Source organism: Sinocyclocheilus grahami, unplaced genomic scaffold (genome assembly GCF_001515645.1).
Source record: "Sinocyclocheilus grahami isolate Dianchi unplaced genomic scaffold, SAMN03320097.WGS_v1.1 scaffold98.1, whole genome shotgun sequence".
Taxonomy (NCBI): domain Eukaryota; kingdom Metazoa; phylum Chordata; class Actinopteri; order Cypriniformes; family Cyprinidae; genus Sinocyclocheilus; species Sinocyclocheilus grahami.
In genome coordinates this window covers 510,504-532,471 of record NW_015505277.1, presented here as the reverse complement: position 1 = coordinate 532,471, position 21,968 = coordinate 510,504, and the positions used below count along the sequence as shown (strand labels likewise).

The following is a 21,968-nucleotide window of genomic DNA, read 5'->3' as shown; positions in this document are numbered from 1 at the left end:
CAAATAAATATCGATCGAGAGAGAGAGAGAGAGAGAGAGAGAGAGAGAGAGAGATGACAGTTGTGTGTACCTGCGTGCTGCATCTGTGCGTCTCTCTCTACAAACAATTAGGTACTTCAAAAATTACTCCATTTTACCATCGTTGCTGAGGAATATAATGTAGCGATATAGTATCTAGGCTTTTTTATTAATAAAAATCGTGGGGAAGCGTTAACAACAAGTTTATGTGCGATCTCCGACTCTCGCTCTCTCTCTCTGTGTGTGTGTGTGTGTGTGTGTGCGAGTGATGTGTGTGGGTTTGTGTGCATCAATTAAAGCAGTGCATTAATATAGAACGGTGATTAAACTGACTTGGAACTACCTGTGCATTAAACGGTTTTACTGCATACCCGCCAGCCAATCAGAATCCAGTATTCAGACAGACCATGAAATAATACTAATTAACTACAAGTACTTACTATATGGTTAGGGTTAGGATTAGGGTTACTTGCTTGCAATTATGCATAATTAATTGTTACTATAATAGTAAGTACATGTAATGTGTAACAAGGACACCTTAAGATAAAGTGTTACCTATTTTAACTTTATATGTATTAAATAAAAGTACAGGTTAAAATTATATTGAAGTACTTTACATCTGCTTTAGTATGCTACTAATAAATGTGCTATAAGTGCGTTATGAAACATTTCATAAAAATGTACTCTCTTTAAGTACACTTAAGTGGCCTTTATTTCATTAATATTTCATTATTTGCATAAACTTTATTTTCTTTTAAATATACTTTAAAGATTTGAAGTATAAATGTTATTTCTTCTGTTGAAGATGCAAGAAGATATTTAGAAGACTATTGGTCACCAAACAGTTGAATGGTACATTTACTTACACAGTATTGAAAAGGCAATGGCTACCGTCAACTGTTTGGTTACCAACATATACCATGGTACTGAAAGATTACCATACATCCCATAATATTTATGCCCAGGGTACTGAGTGAATCAAGAAAGTATGTGTTTCATATGAGAACAAAAGCAGGTGGTTGTAGTGGTGAGGTTAAAAAATAAGAGACCTTGATAACACAGGCGAAAAGAAAATCATTTCAGCGGTGGAGAAAGTTATTACATTTTGATAAAAGAAAAAACTATTCGGGATAATGTGCACCAACGATACATTGAGATTAATGAAGAAAATAATGTGAATTGAGAAAGTAATTTAGGTCAGTTGTGATTTCATACTATCTTTAAAAGAAGCCCATTTTAATGACACATGAATCATTGATGGTGGTGTTGGTGGATTGGCTCACATTAACTGGCTGTCCTCATCATACGCAAGAACCTGCGTGACGTCCCAGTCTCCTGATGTGATGGACTGCAGAGTATCTGTGCTGCTGTTGGGCTTTATGAAGAAAACATATTAAACAGACATCAATCATAACGGAACACAGTGTTGTGAATAATTGAATATTACTCTCATCAATACAATATTTAAACAAATCGAAAAGAATGTGTGTCATTTTACAAATAGAGAAGGTAGAGCATGTTTGAAGAAATTACTAAAGTAAAGGCTTAAAACTAATCAATGAAATGCTGTTTAACTGTAGAAATGTGATTAGTTATCACAAAATAAATTGGCTTGGGAAAATGAAGGAACTTGTTTGAATTAATCATATTTGTTATTTAAATTAATCTCTTTGCTTTGGAGTACTTAGAGATGTGCTACACTCTTAAAAAGAAAGGTGCTTCACGATGCCATAGAAGAACCTTTTTGTCTAAATGGTTCCATAAAGAACCTTTAACATCTGAAGAACCTTTCTGTTTCACAAAAGGTTCTTTGTGGTGAAAAAATGTTCTTCAGATTACAAAAAGGTAAGAAAGAGATGGTTCTTTAAAGAACCTTTGACTGAATGGTTCTTTGTGGAACCAAAAATGGTTCTTCTATGGCATCGCCGTGAAGAACCTTTTGAAGCACCTTTATTTTTAAGAGTGTATGTCTAAATATTGCCATTTAATTAACATCTTTCACTATGAACTAGTGTTATATGAAAAAGCTACAAAATTCTCAATTCGTATTTTACCAAAAAAATTACAACACACTGGTTAAAAGCATCATGCAGGTAACCATTTTCATGAATTAAAATGTATTTTATTCTGGCAGACATAGTTTTAATTTCTCGTAAGGTTTATACATCTAAAATATTGTAATGTAATGGTGGGTAGAAAAAAACACAATTGAAACTAAGTATATTTGTTTCAATATTTCTAAGATTTTTTTTTATTTTAATTGTATGTTTTGACTGGGTTATTTTCTGTTCAAAGACTCTCATGTTGATGTTCTTTTTATCTTGTTGTTTCTGTGTTCATTTTCCTGTGTTTAAGTCCTGTTTTTGTTTCCAAGGATGTTCTCATTAGTTATTCAACCATTTCTAGTCTAGTTCTAGTTCTCATTAAGACCTGTGTTTAACAGTAGTTCAGTGTTTGTCCTTTCTTGTATTTATGTTGGTTGCTTCTCCTGTGTCTGAGTGTTTTGTTTTTTGGAATTGTGCAATAAAGATACTGCTCTAAACTCACCTGTCATGAACCATCCATGACAATTCCTTTATATATGAAAATACATAGTTGCCCTTTATCAAAAAGTTTAAAAACACCCAAATTGCTGAAGCTTGTACCTGTGAGATGGACATGGAGATGTGGAAGAACTTCCCTCTTCCTCCCTGTGGGATTGCTCTGGTGAAGAACAGCCTCAGACCGTCTTTAGAGAACAGCGGCTCTTCATCCTGTTTGAGAAATGCAACTCTAAACGATCATTACCACCACACCAGCACCATCATTACTGTCAACATCGTGAGATTCTCCTCCCATGGCAGTGTTTCATCATTTGGTTTGCCCTGCAGAGTTTTATAATTACTGAATTATAAGACCTGCGGGAGCACTAGAGAATGTGTCCGCACCACAGAGCGGTCGTATTTCTCCAAGCAACACCAAAAATATTAAAACCATAACAACATATATTAGAATGTGAATTATTACGATAATGCAGCGCATATGTAATAGTGAGCCTGAGTCCTCAGGCTTATTTCTGCAGGAGCCGTACGATCCTTTATTCATGTTATTGCAAAACATTTCATACGGCCACTTCCTCCCTCTGGCAAAAAAAAAGCCATGAAAAACTAATCAGGAAAAACAATATCAGCTCAAGCACAGTACTGTGGGGAATGTGATAAAGACAAACAACATCAAACGTCCTCGACTATTCAAAGCTGTTACCGTTGACAAACACTGACATGGCACATCTCATCATTTTTTTATATTTGCCATTGTCTGGGCGGAGGAAGTTAATGCTCACCTGTCTGTGCAGCCACCCCTCACTTTCATCCTCATGTTTCTGAAAAAAAAACACAAAAAAAAAACAGAAAATCACATGAAAAAAAATGCAGTGAAACATCACAAGAGTGCAGAATCTAGCTTTTGGCTCATTGCGTCCAATTTACTGAAAACTGTGAGCGGCTTCTACCCTCTGCGCACACCTAGGCAATATATGATTCCACCAAATCAGCTTATCTTCGGAAAATGGCACAGCTTTTTACTAAGATACATTCATATGTGATATGATCTGAACGCAAGAAAATTACACTTACAATTATCTTTTTTACATTAGAACTTTAGTAATTAGAACTAAAATGTGGTAACTATGTTTATGAACAAAAATGTACGACTGCAATTATGTTGTCTGCATTCACTCTAACTTATTTGCTGAAATCAAAGGGTAATAGGTGGGCGATAGCCAATGAGATTGCTGCTTGTGCATTAGCTCCACCCACTACCGAAGGAACTAGCAAAGAAACTAGGCTTCTGCTTGTTCTTAAAAGCTTAAAAGCTGATAATTCCAAACGAACTCATGTCATTTTGACAAGAATATATATATATATAGTAATATATATATATATAGTAATATAAATTAAAGCACTGTTCATGTGAATGCACGTCACTGGTTTTAAAAAAGGAAAATAATAAACCTATGCTGGGAAACGGTCGCTTCATTGTACCACACATTTCCACCTTCCTTGTGGAGTGTGAAATGCCCTTTATAGTGCACTTTACTTCTCAAATCCAGGCATACCTTGGTGCAGACACCCGTTGTGGCCACACAGAGGGTCAGGATGGAGATATTCTGGGCTCGGTTCAACCAGTTTACAGCCAGTTTCGTGCTTGTGGCCCACTTCACCATCGTCACATAGTACTCGCTGTAATACAGATAAGAAATTAGCAGAAATGTCTTCTGGCAGAATCACTATATCCAATCACTAGGTTTGAAATTAATCTTTAAAATGTCTTCGAAGACTTTAAATGCCCATCCGACAAATTAGGTATATATTTATACAATTTTCTGGCTCTTAAAAGGAGTGGGAGATGATTGGTGTATTGCACGTTATGCCCAAAACACACCCATTACTCATTAAGAGAATAAGGACAACCCTTTTAGACCATGTGCCGGGCGCGTCGACCGTTTTTCCCGTCATTAAACTAGCAAAAGTGGATTTGGACACGCCCTAAGTGCACCTGCACCGTGCGCTTTAGACCTTGCACTTAGATCATTAAAATAGGGCCCCATGAGCGCACAAATGGGCGCAAATGCATTTGCTGTTTAAACAACGTGGCGCAGGACGGCAATTTCTGGATGCCACCAAAGGCTGCGGAAATAGGGTCTGACCCCTCTTCCTGTGCTCAAATGGGCAGGAAGTCGCATGTTCAGCAGAGTTCTGCTCACTTCATCACAGAGAGAGTGAGTGAACGAATGTGCTCAAAGAGCTTATGTTGACATCTGAAGATTAATAAAAATCGCGGGGAAGCGTTGACAACAAGTTTATGTGTGTGTGCATCTCAATCTGCGATCTCACACACTCTCTCTCTCTCTCTCTCTCTCTCTGTGTCTGTGTGTGTGTGTGCGTGTGATGTGTGTGGGTTTGTGTGCATCAAATAAAACAGCGCATTAATATACAGTAGAACGGTGATTAAACTGACTTGGAACTACCTGTGCATAAAACGGTTTTACTGCATATCTGCCAGCCAATCAGAATCCAGTATTCAGACAGACCATGGAATAATGATATATAATGCAATAACACTCATTTCATCATGAATTTCACAAATTCAGATCATTTCAGATTTGTGGTTGTGAATCACACTGTTTTCTACATGTTTGCCAATTTGAATGAAAATGAAGAATGAAAAAGTTGACCTGAAATGAGTGTGTGTTTTGATATAAATATGATTTTGAATTTGAAGTAAATCTCATTTTCACAAATTCATGTACAATTACACCATGTACAAATTTAAAAGGCATTTTCTATTAGTGTTAACATGTGTCACTTTTTCTAACTGACATTAATTTATATAGACTATGTATTTAAGTTGTGTATTTTCAAATTACTTTTATTTGTAGCAGACATTTTGGGAAATATTACATTTGTTTTAATATTGCATACTGTAAATTCAAGCCACAAAACTATTCCTTGCTCAATTCATTCTAAAAAATGTTGACTTTTCAGATAACACTTTAACATAGGGACCAATTCTCACTATTAAGATGCTTATTAGCATGCCTATTATTAACATATCGGCGGTTTATTAATACTTTAGCACATATGACCATATGTGCATGACCATAATCTACATCCCTAATTCTTCCCAATTTCTAAACTTAACAACTACCTTACTAACTATTTATAAGCAGCAAATTAGGAGTTTGTTGAGACAAAAGTCATAGTCAATGGTTTGTTAATAGCAAGATTTGGACCTTAAAATAAAGTGTGACCACTTTTCAGTCAGTAAGAAGGCTTCTTAGAAGTAACAAGACATAACAACACATTCGGATCCTTGTTTGCTTAATATCTTGCCTAAAGAGATGCCTGCATTTGGTTAACATCTAGATGTATACTTCACTGCCAATGTTATCCCACAATCCTGTTATGGGTCCATATAGCTTTGAAAACATTTAGATTCACATGTTTGAGTGAGCTAGCCATTTAATGTCACTGAGGACAATAACTGCATCAGAATGCAGCACAGATGTATCCTTCACTGCCAATGATATCCCACAATCCTGTGCATTTCGAGTCACGGGTCCTTATGCAATAGCTTGGAAAACATTTTGATTCAATTTTCTTGGTTGAACTAGCTCCTTAATGCCATTGAGGACAATAACTGCATCAGCAGCTGAGAGTTTCAATAACGTATTTTAATGCCTAGAGAGCATGATGTGGATATTTTTGAGAAAATGCTTGTGACTATCATGGGAGCTTTTCAATGAATCTGATCATTACAGAGACGCTGACTCGTGGATGAACCAAACCAAGCCTGCCACAGGCATCTCTGTGGAAAACAGCAAAAATGGCTCTCATTAGGCATAAGATGTCAGAAACCCTGCAAACACGTCTCTCTCATTGCTGTTTTCTGTGTCTTTCTGTGTCCTTTCTTCTGCCAAACACACACTCACACTCTCAGTAGCGAGCCAGTAAGCTTGTTGGGCTGTTGATTGCTCACACAGGGAGGTTTAATGGCAGAGCTGAATGATGGATGAAACAGGAGTGTGTGTTTTGAGAGCTGGAGGACAGTAAAGCCGTGTCTAGCACACACACACACACACACAGTCCTCTCACACTTGTCCTTCTTTAATCAGAGAACACAGCTGTGGAATAGGGGGAAAATGAGCTGATAGTTTAGGCTATAAAACTTTACTGTTTAAACCCAGCATTTCCATTATCCATTTTTCCTCCCATTATCCAAAACAACAACAACAACATCTACTAAACCTGGTAAACGTTTTAGTATGGCAGTGAATGTGAATGCAATGACACATTTTGACTTTATTACTTGCAATTTTTTTCTCAGAATTGCAAGTTTATAACATAGAATGCGGTGACAGTTTATTTTAAGGTGCAATTCTTGCTATTAACAAACCATTAACTATGACTTTGCCTCAATAAACTCCTACAGTGATTTGCTGCTTATTAATAGTTAGTAAGGGCGTTGTTAAGTTTAGGTATTTTTTAGGATTAAGGATGTAGAATATGGTCATGCAGAATATGTGCTTTATAAGCACTAATAAACAGACAATATGTTAATAAGAGGCATGCTAATAAGCAACTAGTTAATAGTGAGAATTGGTCCCTATACTAAAGTGTTACCTAGAATTCTGATGGTATTTCTCACAATTACAAATATTGCAATTTTGAGTTAGCATCCTGCAATTCTGATAATTTTTCTCAAAATTGCAAATTTGCATCTCACAATTCATCTTTCTCAGAATTGTGTGCTTATAGCTAACTATTTTGAGTTAACGTCTCACAATTCTGATTATTTTTCTCAAAAATACAAGTTTACTCTCACAGTGTCTGGTTGTTGTGCCCTGGACTGGCCACTTGATGGCGCACTCCCCTTTCACTGTTACTTGTCATGAACTCCATTTCCCATAGTTCTTTGCCCGGTTCTTTTCGTTACTGATTATCATCCCCACTGAGAAGCGGAGGGCGAGAAAGGAGAGAGCGCCATCAAGTGGCCAGTCCAGGGCACAACAACCAGACACTGTGACATTTACATCTCGCAATTTGGACTTTCTCAGAATTGTGAGTTTATAATAGTTCGGACTTTATTAATCACAATTACGAGTTTGTATGCACTTCTGAGTTCTAAAGTCTTCTGTGTTCTTGCACTTCTGAGAACATCTCAAATTTCGGACAATTTTTTTAATTGTAAGTTTACGAACTTTCTTAGAACTGCGAGTTTATAAAACAGTTCTGATTTTTTTCCTGGTGTCATTTTGGAGAGTATCCGCTGAACGTAAACAATGTATGCTGTTCTGTGTCAGCAGCACCATGTACGTTGTTTACGTTCAGATCAAAGCACGTGCATACATTGTGATGCTCTCCAAAATGGTAAAAAAAAAAAAAAAAAGACGCGGAGGAGACGATTTGTTGAATAAAGTCGTTATTTTAGTTTTCTTTGCACACAAAAAGTATTCTCGTAGCTTCGTAAAATTACGGTTGAACCACTGATGTCACATGGATTATTTTAACGATGTCCTTACTACGTTTCTAGACCTTGAACGTGGTAAGCTCCTTGCTGTCTATGGGAGGGTCAGAAAGCTCTCAGATTTCATCAAAAAATCTTAATTTGTGTTCTGAAGATGAACGAAGGTCCTACAGGTTTGGAACAACATGAGGGTGAGTAATTAAAGGTGCAGTAGGAGATCTTGGAAAATGCTAACTTTAGCCTGATAGCACTGAAAGCGAACGTCCCACCCTCCCTGCAATCGCCGTCCAAAGCCACGCCCCCTGCACGCATTTACGCTCACAGGCCAGAGACAACATTACTACAATAGGCTACATCAGCGGTTCCCAATTCCAGCCCATGTTCCGAAAGTGAAGTAAATGTCAACGGATTTCCCCCGCTCAGGGAGTAGGGAGCAATGAACACTGTGTAGGGATCATATCGATCGGCACACAGTTCATGCACGTAGCTCACTTCTAACGAGCTGGCGCGAGGACTGGATTAACCGCTGGACTACATCATGTGTCATTCACCGGTGAGAAATCTTTAAATGTACTACAATACCAGGAAGGAACATCGGGTTGTTGATGTTTGTCTGCCATTCTCGCTCTGTCAGCACAGCGTGCATGAACGCGCTGATGACGTATCCTGTGTACATACGTTGACAGGCAGGTAGGAAAGCCAATTAAAACGCTTGGACCAAGCGTTTTGATTGGATGAACTTTTCTTGATCCTACGAATTCCCCAGAATATAGAAAATACAGACAAATACATTTAGACCACTTAACTTAATGATTGCTATGGGGATGTGAAGAGACTTTCAACCAGCATAACAAAAAATGTTTCTGAAGACAATCACCTATTGCACCTTTAATGACAGAATTTTCAATTTTGGGTGAACTATCCCTTTAAATATTCACTTATTCATAATACACCAATTCACTTTTCTTTCTTTTTTTCCTCTCTGGGTGTGAATATGTCTCTTAGATTGCAAAAGCTGTTGTCTTGCCCTTTTCCCCTGGACACCCAGTATATTAAATATACTCAGACAATCTACAAATAGAGTACATATGTCCTCTTTAGAGTTTGCTGATTTCTGCTTTACATTGATCATACTGCAGCAATGAGAGATCAATCAAACAGATCCATTGTTCACGTTCCACACGTCAGCACACGCCTTTCTATGTCTGTAAGCAGCACATTTCTAAGATTCTCATTTAAATTCAAAAGAGCCCTAACAAACATGACTTTAGCATTGTTCTTCACCTTCATTTGGATTCATCAGGGTAATAACAGGCTTCTAACAAACCATTAGCAACTTAATTAGCTGGAGTTCATTGAGAAGATAATTCAATGATGGTGAAGGCCTGTAGAGGTCTGATCAGCTCCGTTAGCGCATGCGAACACAATCACTCAACTAAAGCCATTCGTCATTTCAAACACTACTACATGTTAGTGCAGCATTTCTGGTTTGGCTTCTTTTAAAAAAGAAACATAGCGTTCTTTCATAAATAAATATTTAACAACTTGCATTCTGCAAAATCCAAACTTGTAGGCTGTTAAATAATTTAGCAATAATTAAAAAAAAGAAGCACTGCCAATTTAAATTAAGTTTGAGTAATTTTGTTATGTACTTTTATAGTTTTTATTAGTTTTTAATTATATTTAGCTTTGACTTATTTTTATATCAGTTTTAGTTATTTACTACCTTAACTTATTTTATTTCACTTAGCTGCCAAGCCAACATTTGTATTTACGTTTTTCTTTATTTCAGTTAACACACACACACAAAAATCATTGTTTTATTTTAATACCAAATTCTTAATATGCAATCATTTTAGTCTAATTACTCAGAAAATGTAGGCATTTGAAGATTAGCTTCTGTTCCTTATATTAATGAATTACCATTTCAGTGTAAATGTGGTGTTCCTCCTCATGAAGATTTCATGAAGCCCATTCTATAACGTATGGCCGTTATCAAAGGAAATAACCAATGTCGTTACTATTTTTTGTAGAGCTCCAGCTGTGTTACACTTCAGAAGCGCTGCCAGTGAGAAAACTCAAAGCGCTCCTGCTGCTGCAGTCACACAGGAGAAATTATACTGTGAACCAGACGACTAGTCGACCGTCCTGACCATCCCTATAGTGCCAAACTCATGAGAGCACACTGTTTAATTTGAGCTTGAGAACAGCATGAATTAACACTTCTTTTGGGAGGTGTGCAGAATATGAGTAGAGTATATCTCCCAGCAGCAAATTGGAGGGTGTTGAAAGAGGGCTAGTCATTTTTGTGGACTGCTAAAACTATGCGATTATTCTCTCCTGTGATACAGAGGTGTGTAAAACATATCGGCCTCATTAGCAGCTAATCTAAAGGACTGTTTTACACTCACAGTGACAGTGCGTTTCTCTAACAGGACTGTTTGCAGCAGTGAGAGGAGTGACTAAATAAAAGTTGCAGTGCTACTACCATTGCTACATTTTTTTTTTTTGGTACCATGACAGCAGAACTGTTTTCAAATGAGTGCACATTTTCCAGTAACAAGCCACTTTTTTAAGGATTAGTATAGCATGGCAAATCACAGATTTTAATACATTTTGCAACTAAATGTTTAGTTAAATGCTGCTGTTAATCATTAGGGTAAATTAAAGTGTTTTATAGTTTTATCAGTTGTAATATTTAGTATTACACTTACTGTTAATAAATAGTGATTCATGCTGTAATCCTGAGATCAGGATTCACAAGAAATAAATATAATCTGATATTTGTACTCTACAGCTGTAAAGTTTAGGGTTGATATATATATATATTTATTATTATTATTATTATTTTTTAAGAAGCCTATGTTCACCAAAGCTGCATTTAATTGATCAAAAATAATAATAATTTAATTAATATAATAAAAAACAGTTTGATTAATACAGTAAAACACTAATATTGTGAACTATTATTACAATTTAAAATAAATGTTTATTATTTGAATATATCTTTAAATGTGATGGCAAAGCTGAAATTTCAGCAGCTACTATTCCAGTTTTTAGCGTCACATGGCTCTTTCTGAAATCATTTTATATACTGATTTGCTGCTAAAGAAACTTTTTCATTATTAATGTTGAAAATTGCTGTGACGCTATATTTGTTTTCTTTTAAGATTCCTTGATGAACAGAAAGTACGTTTAAAACTTCTGCAACATTACAAATGTCTTTACTGTCACTTTTGATCAACTCAATGCATCCTTGCTGAATAAAACCACACATTTCTTTCAAACAAACCAACTAACAAACAGTGGTTCATATTTAAAAGGTAAAGCCCTTTTAATATGAGTTTTCTTATCTCTTTGTAACCAATGTAGGTCAGTTTAGTAGCTCACTTCAGCAGGGGGCAGTAGAAAGCCTCAGTAAGCGATTGCATTCTAAACTCTGTAATGACACCTCAAGATATGACTGCACACAAACCGAACACACGCTTTAATCAGATTAATGATATCCAGTTATCAGAAAAACAAGAAGCAGTCTGCATATGATAGTGTGTTCTCAAAACCAGCCTCTGTGATTACTGAATAATGGGATGCAAGTCAGATGACAAAAGAGAGATGATATTAAAGTAAATTAATCTTTAATAAAAATTGCTTGATGTCAGCTACAGACATTGCAGACTGTTCCAACCAAAACATAAGGCCATATGAGGACAGCCAACTGCAGCGAGTACTGAGATCGAAACCATTAATGTGGATGGTGAAGTTTGGCTTTCTTAACATACATGCCACAGAATAAGCAGCATTTTCAGTGAATTCTCTATGGGAGCTGAATGGCAGGCTTGTACGAGGGATTGTGGGATTGACAGTAGTGCAAAGCAAGTTGTGAGAGAGTCAAAAACATCGGAAACTGCTGAACTTAATGCAAATGAAAGGCGAGATATGCTGGGCAGCAGCATACTGCTGTGAGGTGTATAGGGAGGTCTGTCATAAACGTCTACAAATCTGTCTGGAGTGCTGGAGGTTCTGCCAGATTTAGTGCTTAAAGGAATGGTTCACCCAAAAATGAAAATTTGCTGAAAATGCCCTCAGGCTATGCAAGATGTAGATGGGTTTGTTTCTTTATCTGCACAGATTTGGAGAAACTTAGCATTACATCACTTGCTCACCATTGAATCCTTTGCAGTGAATGGGTGCCGTCAGAATGAGAGACCAAACAGCTGATAAAAAAACATTACAATAATCCACAAGTAACCCACACCACCCCAATCCGTCATTTAAGTGTAAAGTGAAAAGCTGCATGTTTGTATGAAACAAATACATTATTAAGTCATTTTTAACTTGAAACTGTTGTTTGTGGCAACAAGTTCTCTATCCATTATTTTCACTAGTTGTCTTATCTTAATCAGGAGAGAAATATGCACAGATCAAGGACTGTTTACAAGTCCTAAACAAATATGTCGGTGGATTTTAATGTGAGAGGGCATCAGGAAGCATTATTATGCACTATGGCCAGAAACAATGGTTTAAAAATAAAATGCCTTGATGGATGTTTCTTACAAAATGCACAGCTTTCACTTCACAAGACATTGATAGACTGGACTCATGTGCATGTGAATTACTTGTGGATTATTGTGATGTTTTTATCAGCTGTTGGACTCTCATTCTGACGGCACCCATTCACTGCAGATGATCCATTGCTGAGATACAAGTGAAAAGTACTAAATTTCTCCAAATCTGTTCCAATGAAAAAACAAACTCAGAAAAAAAACCTCAAATCTAAATTTTCAGCAAATTTTCTTTCTTTTTTTTTTTTTTTGGTGAATCGTTCCATTAAAATTACACCATTATGAAAAAGTAACCCTAAGCCCACCTATAAATTTGACATGTTTCTGATAGATATCTGAAAAGTTCTCCAATAAGATAAATATTAGCTATTAGGAGCTAAATCTTCTAAACACTCAAGTTCATAAACTGACAAAATTAGGAGGTTCACTGTATACTTAGTTTAGTGGGCATATTAGAGACTGCATTGTTCCTTAAAAATTCACTTGAGAAATACATTTTCTGGATTATAATTACAAACAGAAGATTAGCTAGTTTTGTCTTAATTGTTTTCATTTATTGTGGTTAGCCACCACAGTGTCATGCACCAGCTGCAAAAACGTACAATATCCATCCTTTCAAATACAGGACATTTAAAATAACAAGTCATATTAATGTTGCCTTTGATTGATTACTCTTTTAATTTTAAAAATTCTATTAAAAATAAAAACTCCACCAGCCTCATCACTGGATTCTTGAAAAAAATAGTTCTAGGGGAGTGTCTTGAACAGCCACATTTTTGATTGCAAATAACTTTAGAACTAAATATTTGAATAGGCTCCCAAACGTTTTTAGTATTTTTTTTTATATTTCAAAATAAAACAAAAATCAGGCTTCTTTACACTTTCAATGTTGCTATGAAGTCTGCACTGCTGAAGTGAATTGTCCAAAAAGGACAGTAGTAATTTGTGAGCAAATTTCTGAATCATGAAACGGCAAATGGGACATCCTACGATCTTGCAAACACGCAGAAGCGAATGCTGCAAGGATGCAAGAAGTGCGCCTTACTGCGAGCTTCTTGCAGGGTTCATTTCATGATCTTCATTAGAGCAGACGTGGTCTGCCACAGCAAGAACTACATGCGGTTCACTGATTATCCAGGCGTAATTAAAACTCAGCATTGATTATGCAGACTGATTGAGGTAATTAATATCCTCTCTGCAAAGTGATGAACTACTCTAAGAAAGCATACTCACAACAATGCAACAATCTACATTCTTGATCTCCAAAAAAAAAAACAGAAAGGGGAATGTGTAGGGGTGAAGTTGATTAGAACACTTTCCTCATAATAACTTTCAGCCACTTTCAAATCACATTAAGTAAATGAACACTGCGGATCGTTCGACTTTAATGCAACTCCATACAGCTGGAGGAATTAAACTGCTCTTGTAATGATGGATATTGGTTGTTTTAGGCCTTTTTTGGTTGGCATGGGTAATCTGAATTAACATACATTAACCTTTCCCAAAGCACATCAGGGAACTCCATATCCAGAAGGGTCCAGCAGGCATAAACTCCATCGTCAATGAATGCATGGCCACCTGTTCTCCTCCAAACACAGAACAGACTCTGGATTTGTATTCAACAGCCTCAGACTGCACAAAGCTTGACGATGCATTAATCATTCAGAGGATCTGCGGGTGAACTCGACGGCTGTGAGCCATTCACATGAACAATGACTGACCTTAAAACCCATGGACAGGAAGTCAAGGACAGTTCAGAGAGGCTCCATGAGGCACATGTAAACTTGAACCAACAGGTTGGATCACTATGTGGGCAGCACAGACTGGAAAAAGAGATCTGAGATTTGGAGTCCTGGGGCTGTATTACAGAAACTAACTCAGTATCCTATTCTATCTTTTTAATAACCATGGTAATTTCATTTATTCAAATCTAAGTCCAGAATCAAGATAGGAAGTTTCTGTATAACAGCCTCTAGAGTGTAGAGTGTGTTTCCCCCTACTCATTTGGCAGGACAGTAAGCTTGGCTCACTCAAAGCTTACTGTGAGACTGCTCTTTTACTAGACTACACATGTTCATGGCAAAAAGTGCAATAGCATGTCAGCAGGAACTCGCTATGCATTAAGAAGTGTTCATAGATTATTAGCAGCCACAATAAAGAAAGGTGGAATTGTGATTTTTTTTATCAGAAATAATGTATATACTGCTCATCCCCTTTGGATGATTTGTTAACTTCACTTGAAAAAAATGTCTTGCAAACTTATTGCCTCAGAAAAAATAAAATAAAATAAAAAACTAGTTAAGGCTACTTAGTATATTAAAGTTTTCATAAATTGGCTGAGTAAACCTGAATGCTTGAATATATTTTTTCTGAGGCATTACGTTTTTCAAAGTAACATTTTTGAAAAAAATTAAAATAATATATATATATATATATATATATATATAAATATACACAGTATATATGATTTGTTGAATAATCTACTATCTTCACGAATCCTGCCCGTGGTCTTCCGTCCGCTCGCCACCAGAAGTCACCTTCTGATTATATTGACTTTCACACTACACAGACTGTTACACGTCACCCTGGACTACATTTCCATTTCACTAATCACACTCTCACCTGTAGCCAATCACACACACTATAAATACGAGGTCCTAACCACCACTCAGCGCCGAGTATTGTAAGCACATATCGCTACCATAGCTGATAGCTACTTTACAGAGCCTGCTCTTAGTCTAATCTAGTCTTGCTTTTTGCCTGATTTTCCCGTGTTTATATCCTAGCCTGTGTATCTCGTTTCTGTGTGTTCTCTGCCTACCATGGATTTCGCTTGCTCTGGATTATTCCTGTCGTCGTGTCACGTTTGAATACTGTATGCTTCTCGCCTGGACTCTAGCCTGTTTTGGATTACCCCTTTGCTGTGCCCTTTGGATAACGTTCGCCAGTGTTATGACCCACGCCTGTGTTAAGAATACTCTTGTGTCTAGCCCTGTTCAACTTTGTTTGCCAGTGTCGATCTTTGCCTGTTATGACCATGTCTCTGTTTAAATAAAAGCTTGCATATGTATCCACACGCTTCCTCTGTTCTCTCCATAACACAGTCTGTTTAGGGTTACCAAGAAACTTGGTGCATTGATGTAGAATTCAAATGACATCACAGGTGTGTGATTAATAGCTGTTTTACAATGGCTTTGAATGTGGGTCATCCAATCAGAATCGCTGAGCCAAAACTACCCCAATCAATGTGTAACAAGCAAAAACAAAACAAAGAATGCAAATATGGTGGATGACTAATAGAAAGATAAATCATACATACTGAAAACCGAAGCAAAGTGACTAAGATAAGGAGCATCAGAAATAGGTCAGGATGAGTCTCTGCTCTCTTTAATACATTCATCCCCTTCAATAAATAATAAGTGTCAATTTCGAGACCTTCGGCGCCTCATAAACTCATGCCAAGGGTCAGTCTCCTCAATATGAGCCCAGATTAAAGTTTAAATGGGAGACTCACAGCACACTAAGCTAAAATCCACAACCGCTGAGTCTTGTCAGAGGCAGTGGTGCATTCTGGGAGATGCTGGGATATTGATTTTCCTTGCTTTGATTCTTTGATAATGCACAGAATCTATCACCATCATATCTGCCTCTTTAACAATATCTATCACCATCAAAATCTGCCTCTTCTACATCAGACACAACTTGTTTCATGTAGATTACAGTACACTGTACTCTTTAAAGATGCATACTTGCTTTTGATTTGTTGAATGTTCACCTTAGCTCTCAGGTCTCGAGAAAGACAACGATTTTTCTGGCCAATACTTGTCCTGACAAAACCTCATTTAACTTTGCAAGGCATTAAAACAAATGTCCATGTTTTTATACAAATCTTTCATACCTTCATAGAGCCAGTCGCTCAGACCGTTGAATATCACACCCTCCTTCCCAGTGGAAACAAGACGGATGGATCTGTTCTCCACAGTGGCCCGATAGTAGATGTTATTCTCAAATATAAAAATCTAGAGAAATGGATAGAAACACAAACACGCTGCAATCAAAATGTGATGGATAGGCCAGGAGGGGTTTACTGGGGCTGACATTTACAGTGTGCATGGAGAACTTTAAAGGAGTCATATCATACAGTTTTTATTTATTATTTTCACCCTGTGGTCCATTTATAATATTAGTAAGTTGTTTTTGTTTTCACCCTCTCTCCGACCCTTAGAAACATTCAGGGTTTTTGCTGCTGTGGCTTTAAGAAATGCCCCTTTGCAGGTGTAACAGTTCTTTGGTCCATGGTTTCTGTCAAATATAGTTATTAAAGCAATAGTTCACCCAAAAATGAAAAAATTGTTTAAAAACTTACTCTCAGGCCATCAGAGATATAGATGAGTTTTTTTCTTCATCTGAACAGATTTGGAGAAATTTAGCATCACATCATTTGCTCGCCAATGGATTCTGTGCAGTGAATGGGTGCCGTCAGAATGAGAGTCCAAACAGCTGATCACAAAACATCACAACAACCAATCCAAACAACACCAGTGTCTTGTGAAGCGAAAAGCTGCATGTTTGTAAGAAACAAGTCCATCATTAACTTTAAACTGATACTTCTGGCCAAAATATGAGTCCATAATCTATAATAATGCTTATAGTGAAACGGTCAACCCCGCGGTTGTCCTCTCACATCAAAATCCACTGATATATTGGTTTAGAAATTATTTCGCTTAAAAACAGTATTTGATCTGTGCATATTTATCTCCTGATTCAGACGAGACAACTTTTTCACCTGAGAAAGCTATATTTTGGATATAGGGTTTGTCTGAAGTTTAAAAACACCTTTATAATGAGTTTGTTTATTACGAACATGTCGTTTTTGCATAGAAGACATTCATTGATGAACTGGAGTCATGTGGATTACTTGTGAATTATTGTGATGTTTTTGTCAGCTGTTTGGACTCTCATTCTGACGGCACCCATTCACTGCAGAGGATCCATTGGTAAGCAAGTGATGTAGTGCTACATTTCTCCAAATCTGTTCGGATAAAGAAACAAGCTCTACATATTGGATAGCCTGAACATTTTCAGCAAATTTTTAATTTTGGGTGATTCAGTTGAGGTCAGATGGAAATAATCAGGCATCTTGTTTAAAATGAACTTCACCCTTTGGTTTATAACATCAAGATTCTTCACAAGGATCTAAAGGCAGCAGTTGATACACAAAAACAGTACAACGTTTGGTTACCCTTTACATATTTAAACGTGAGTTCTTTTGCTTTTTAGGATGAATCATATTTATCTTGCTTTCACCTTGACTTGGCAAGTCAAGTTTCTGATTTATGTCTGTCAGAAAGTTTTTTTGAGTCATTTTTGCATTTTAGTTTTAATAAATGGTATTGTTTAGGACTGGGTAGGTTGTCAGTTCTGAAAGTTTATTAGTACGTCAAGGACAGTTTGGCTGAGAGAGCTCATACAGATTCAAAGATGTATTTTCATTTAACTCAGGCCTTTACACAAACGGTCCTTTTATTTATATTTATTTTAGATCACCTGGTGGCTTCATTTATAAAACGACTTCCGTAGCACCATATTTAAAATAACCTCTGCACTCAGAAATGAAAAGGAACACTCTCTATGCTTAAGATCACAGGGGGAAGATGACAGGACATTTTGACTTTTAAAAGGAAAACCTTCTAAAAGAGAACTTGATCAGACCAAAACCAAGCCTTAAAACAAGTTTAAAAATGTGCGCCAACAGCTAAAATGATTACAATTATTTATTCAGTTTAAAGTTTCAAATATTTACAACATTTGGACATAATTCAACATTTTTTAACCAAATTAAAATTGCTGAAAAATCTGAATAAATGAATAATGATCTGGACGAATCTGGATGATTCCATGATCTGGATGATTTTCCCAGATAGGAATGTCTGTGATTGCAGTATTGTATCTCATTGCTTGTATCTCATCACCCCATTGCTTCTCATTTACTTTGACCTTCGTTAAATACTGTAATTAAAGCTAATTTTTTGTTTCCTGGTGCAACTTCCTTACATATTTAGAGCTATTTGCCAACATAGCAGGTAAAATAACAGTTGGTGGTTCCAGTACGGCTGTCAATTAATTAATGTATTCCCTTAATGATATAACTATACACTATTGGTCAAAAGTTTGGAAAAATTCATATCTAATGTTTCTGAAAGAAGTCTCTTATTTATTTGACTAAAAACACTCAAAACAGTAATATTGTGAAACATTACTACAATTTAAAATAACTGTTTTTTAATATATTCAAATGTAATTTAGGAAACACTTTAAGGATCAATTCTTACTATTAGCTAGTTGCTTATTATTAACATGCATGTTACTAGTATATTGGCTAGTAATAACTCTGCAATTATTCATATATTATTGTGCACGACCATATTTTAGATCCATTAATCCTACCCCATACCTAAACTTAACAACTACCTTATTAACTATTAATAAGCAGCAAATTATGAGTTAATTAATAGTGAGAATTGGTTCCCAAACTAAAGTGTGACCATAATTTATTCCTGTAATAGCAAAGGTGAATTTTTAGCAGCAATTATTCCAGTCTTCATGGTCACATGATCCTTCAGAAATCATGTTTCAACATAAACCGATCAAAAGTGACCATAAAGACATTTCTAATGTTAGAAACAATTTCCATTTCTGGTGCTCTTTTGAACTTTCTATTTATCAAATAATTCTGAAAATATTAAGAAACCAAAAATGTTTTCAACATTGATAATAATAATAACAATTATTAATAATTGAGCATCAATCTGCATATTAGAATGATTTCTGAAGGATTGTGTGCCACTAAATTTAGCTATGCCATCACTTGAATAAATTACATTTTAAAATATTAAAGTTATTTTAAATTGTTAATATATATGTACAATATTATTGGCAAGCATGTGTTCTTTCAAAAAACTTTAAAAATCTTGATTATTCCAAACTTTTGACCAGTAGCATATTATATACCAGCAAGTATTTTACCAGTATTTATTTTTTATTTTTTAGTGTACAAAACAGAAGAAAGAAATACATGTAATTAGGGTTGGGAACCGATAACCGGTTCCGTGAGCAATTTCTACGTTTCGGTTCCGAAAATGGTTCTGGTGCGACACGTGACCAAGTGCTGTGAGCAGCCTTGCACCGGCGTTTCCCGTAAAGGATGTCACAAACCAAATAACAGAAACACCACCCTGCCTCTTTAATTACTGAGCACATTGTTTCCCATGACGCACACTCCACAGACGTGCCGCGTCTTTAACTGCCGAACACATCGTTTTCCACGACTGTACTTTGATAAATGTGCACATTGTTTTGTCTGACTGTACATGTACCGGCAGCACGCAGCTCCTGCTGCCACTAAATTACATTATATTTGTCCCATATTGTCATTAATATACATACTGACTTCAACTTGTTCCACTAAATAAATAGACTGCTATTGTTATGTAATAATGTGGGTTAGATTATTTAGTGTACAGGTCATTTCAAGAGTGATAAACAAAAAAGTGATAGAAAATATTTTCATGCATTTTAAATGTTTAAAAATGTGGAAAACACTCATTGCATCACACCATCTCTGCATTATTATTTGTAAAATAGGAGCTTTATGCAGTGTGTGTATACATGGTTATAAGTATAATATTTCATTAATTTAGGGAAATGAACAAGTGTCTTAGCCCTCAAGGGACTATTTGACCAACCAGCTTATTCCTGCTTGAAAAGTAAAATGTTATTGATAGTGTAAAAAACATCAACTTTGAAGCACATGCATTACTCAACATTACTTACTACTTTCCAGCAACACTACATTCAATTAAGGTAAAATAGCAAAAAAAAGTTAATTTAAATGGAACCGGAATCGGAACCGGAATCGTTAGGCAAAACTGGAACCGGAATCGGAACCAGAACCAGAAAATTTCTAACGATACCCAACCCTACATGTAATACAGGCTTGGAAGAACATGAGGGTGAGTAAATGAAGACAGAACTTTCATTTTATGGTAAACTATGCTTTTAATGTTTGCTTTATTTCAATGTGTTTAATTATGAATCACTCACACAAAAGCATTAGGTATTTTGGGCTTCCAACTGCTAATAGACTACAAAGAAAGTGTTTTGAGATTTGAGAGGCAGTTCCACTATTATTATAAACCTAATAAGTTTTTATTTAGGGTTCATGAAGTAATCTGAAAAGAGAAGATGGCTGGAGTGGCCAGAAAATCTGGCCCCTGGACCAGCTAGTCAATACTTCTGAATATATTCCACTGCCATTGGTATGTGTGGTTATGCTTGTAAACCCACCGTTGACTGTAGAAAGGGGTCTATACAATTTTTAAATCTTTTTTTACACCCCCGTTTGTGAAAATATATACTGTTGCAAGCTGACCCCTTTCAAATCAAGGGAAACACACAGTCCTTATGGTCCAATTTCCTCATGAACATCTTGATGCTGTTGTTATAAGATGTTTTTCTTGCTCTGCACTGAAAGTGAGGTGTGCCGATAACATATCAGAAAGACTATTGACAGTGGACTGGCTCAGGAGAAGCATTGATTTGTAATCTCTCTTAAACACACCACAGCCACTTCACAGCGCACTGGATGACACACTGATTTATTCTGCCATGGCTGAGGAACAGTAAATAAAGCAAATTTAGAGTATATGCAGAAGGGAATAAAAATTAAGGCATTTAAAGATTTTTTTAAACATACTTTAAAACTGTAGGGTATTATTAAATATTACTTTTAAAGTTAAAATATTTTTATATGTACTAAATTGCAACTTCATCATTACAAATGTGTAATTACTAATATATTTAAATACATTACTTTTTATGAATAGAAATGACATTGAAGTACATTTTAGTTTACCATAAAGTGTTGTCAGCACATTCTGCAGTGCACTTTATCCATATTTCAAATACAACGGAAATAATAATGAAATTAAATGTAAAGATTTGTTTAAGTCCCATTCATATGGGTAAAAAAAAAGCAAAAACAAAAACTCTAAATGGCATCTAAATGAGGTTAAGTGTTGTAGCAACTCATAATGTAAAAACTGCACATAATGTAAGAAGTATTTCATTATTATTGTAATAAAATGTTCATAAAGTAAAAATCTTCTCAAAATGTAATAAAATCTTGAGCTCATAATGTAATAACAATGCCAAAATGAATCTCAGACATGAACATATTTGCTTTGCTTAATCTTTTAATGTACAAATTAATTTCTTTTTAGAATTAATTTGAACATGAATGGATTAAGCAAAGCAAATATGTTCACGTCCGAGATTCATTTTAGCATTTATATAGAATAACTAAACTATAGCTGAACTTTA

At 35.9% G+C, this 21,968-nt stretch overlaps 1 protein-coding gene and 1 long non-coding RNA gene across 2 annotated transcripts in view; both read right to left on the bottom strand.

Moving 5' to 3' along the window:
• The window catches only part of dpp6a (dipeptidyl-peptidase 6a), a 33,191-nt gene extending 25,731 nt beyond the window's left edge, over positions 1–7,460 (bottom strand). The window contains exons 1-5 of the mRNA XM_016276097.1: positions 7,384–7,460; positions 4,115–4,238; positions 3,341–3,379; positions 2,664–2,771; positions 1,302–1,393 (exon numbers count right to left, since the gene is read on the bottom strand). Coding sequence (XP_016131583.1) covers positions 1,302–1,393; positions 2,664–2,771; positions 3,341–3,379; positions 4,115–4,238; positions 7,384–7,460 — 440 coding nt within the window. The remainder of the gene's footprint in view (positions 1–1,301; positions 1,394–2,663; positions 2,772–3,340; positions 3,380–4,114; positions 4,239–7,383) is intronic.
• A 9,024-nt stretch (positions 7,461–16,484) lies between these two features.
• The window catches only part of LOC107588016 (uncharacterized), a 14,291-nt gene continuing 8,807 nt past the window's right edge, over positions 16,485–21,968 (bottom strand). Inside the window, exon 3 of the long non-coding RNA XR_001609532.1 lies at positions 16,485–16,606. This is a non-coding gene — a long non-coding RNA (uncharacterized lncRNA). The remainder of the gene's footprint in view (positions 16,607–21,968) is intronic.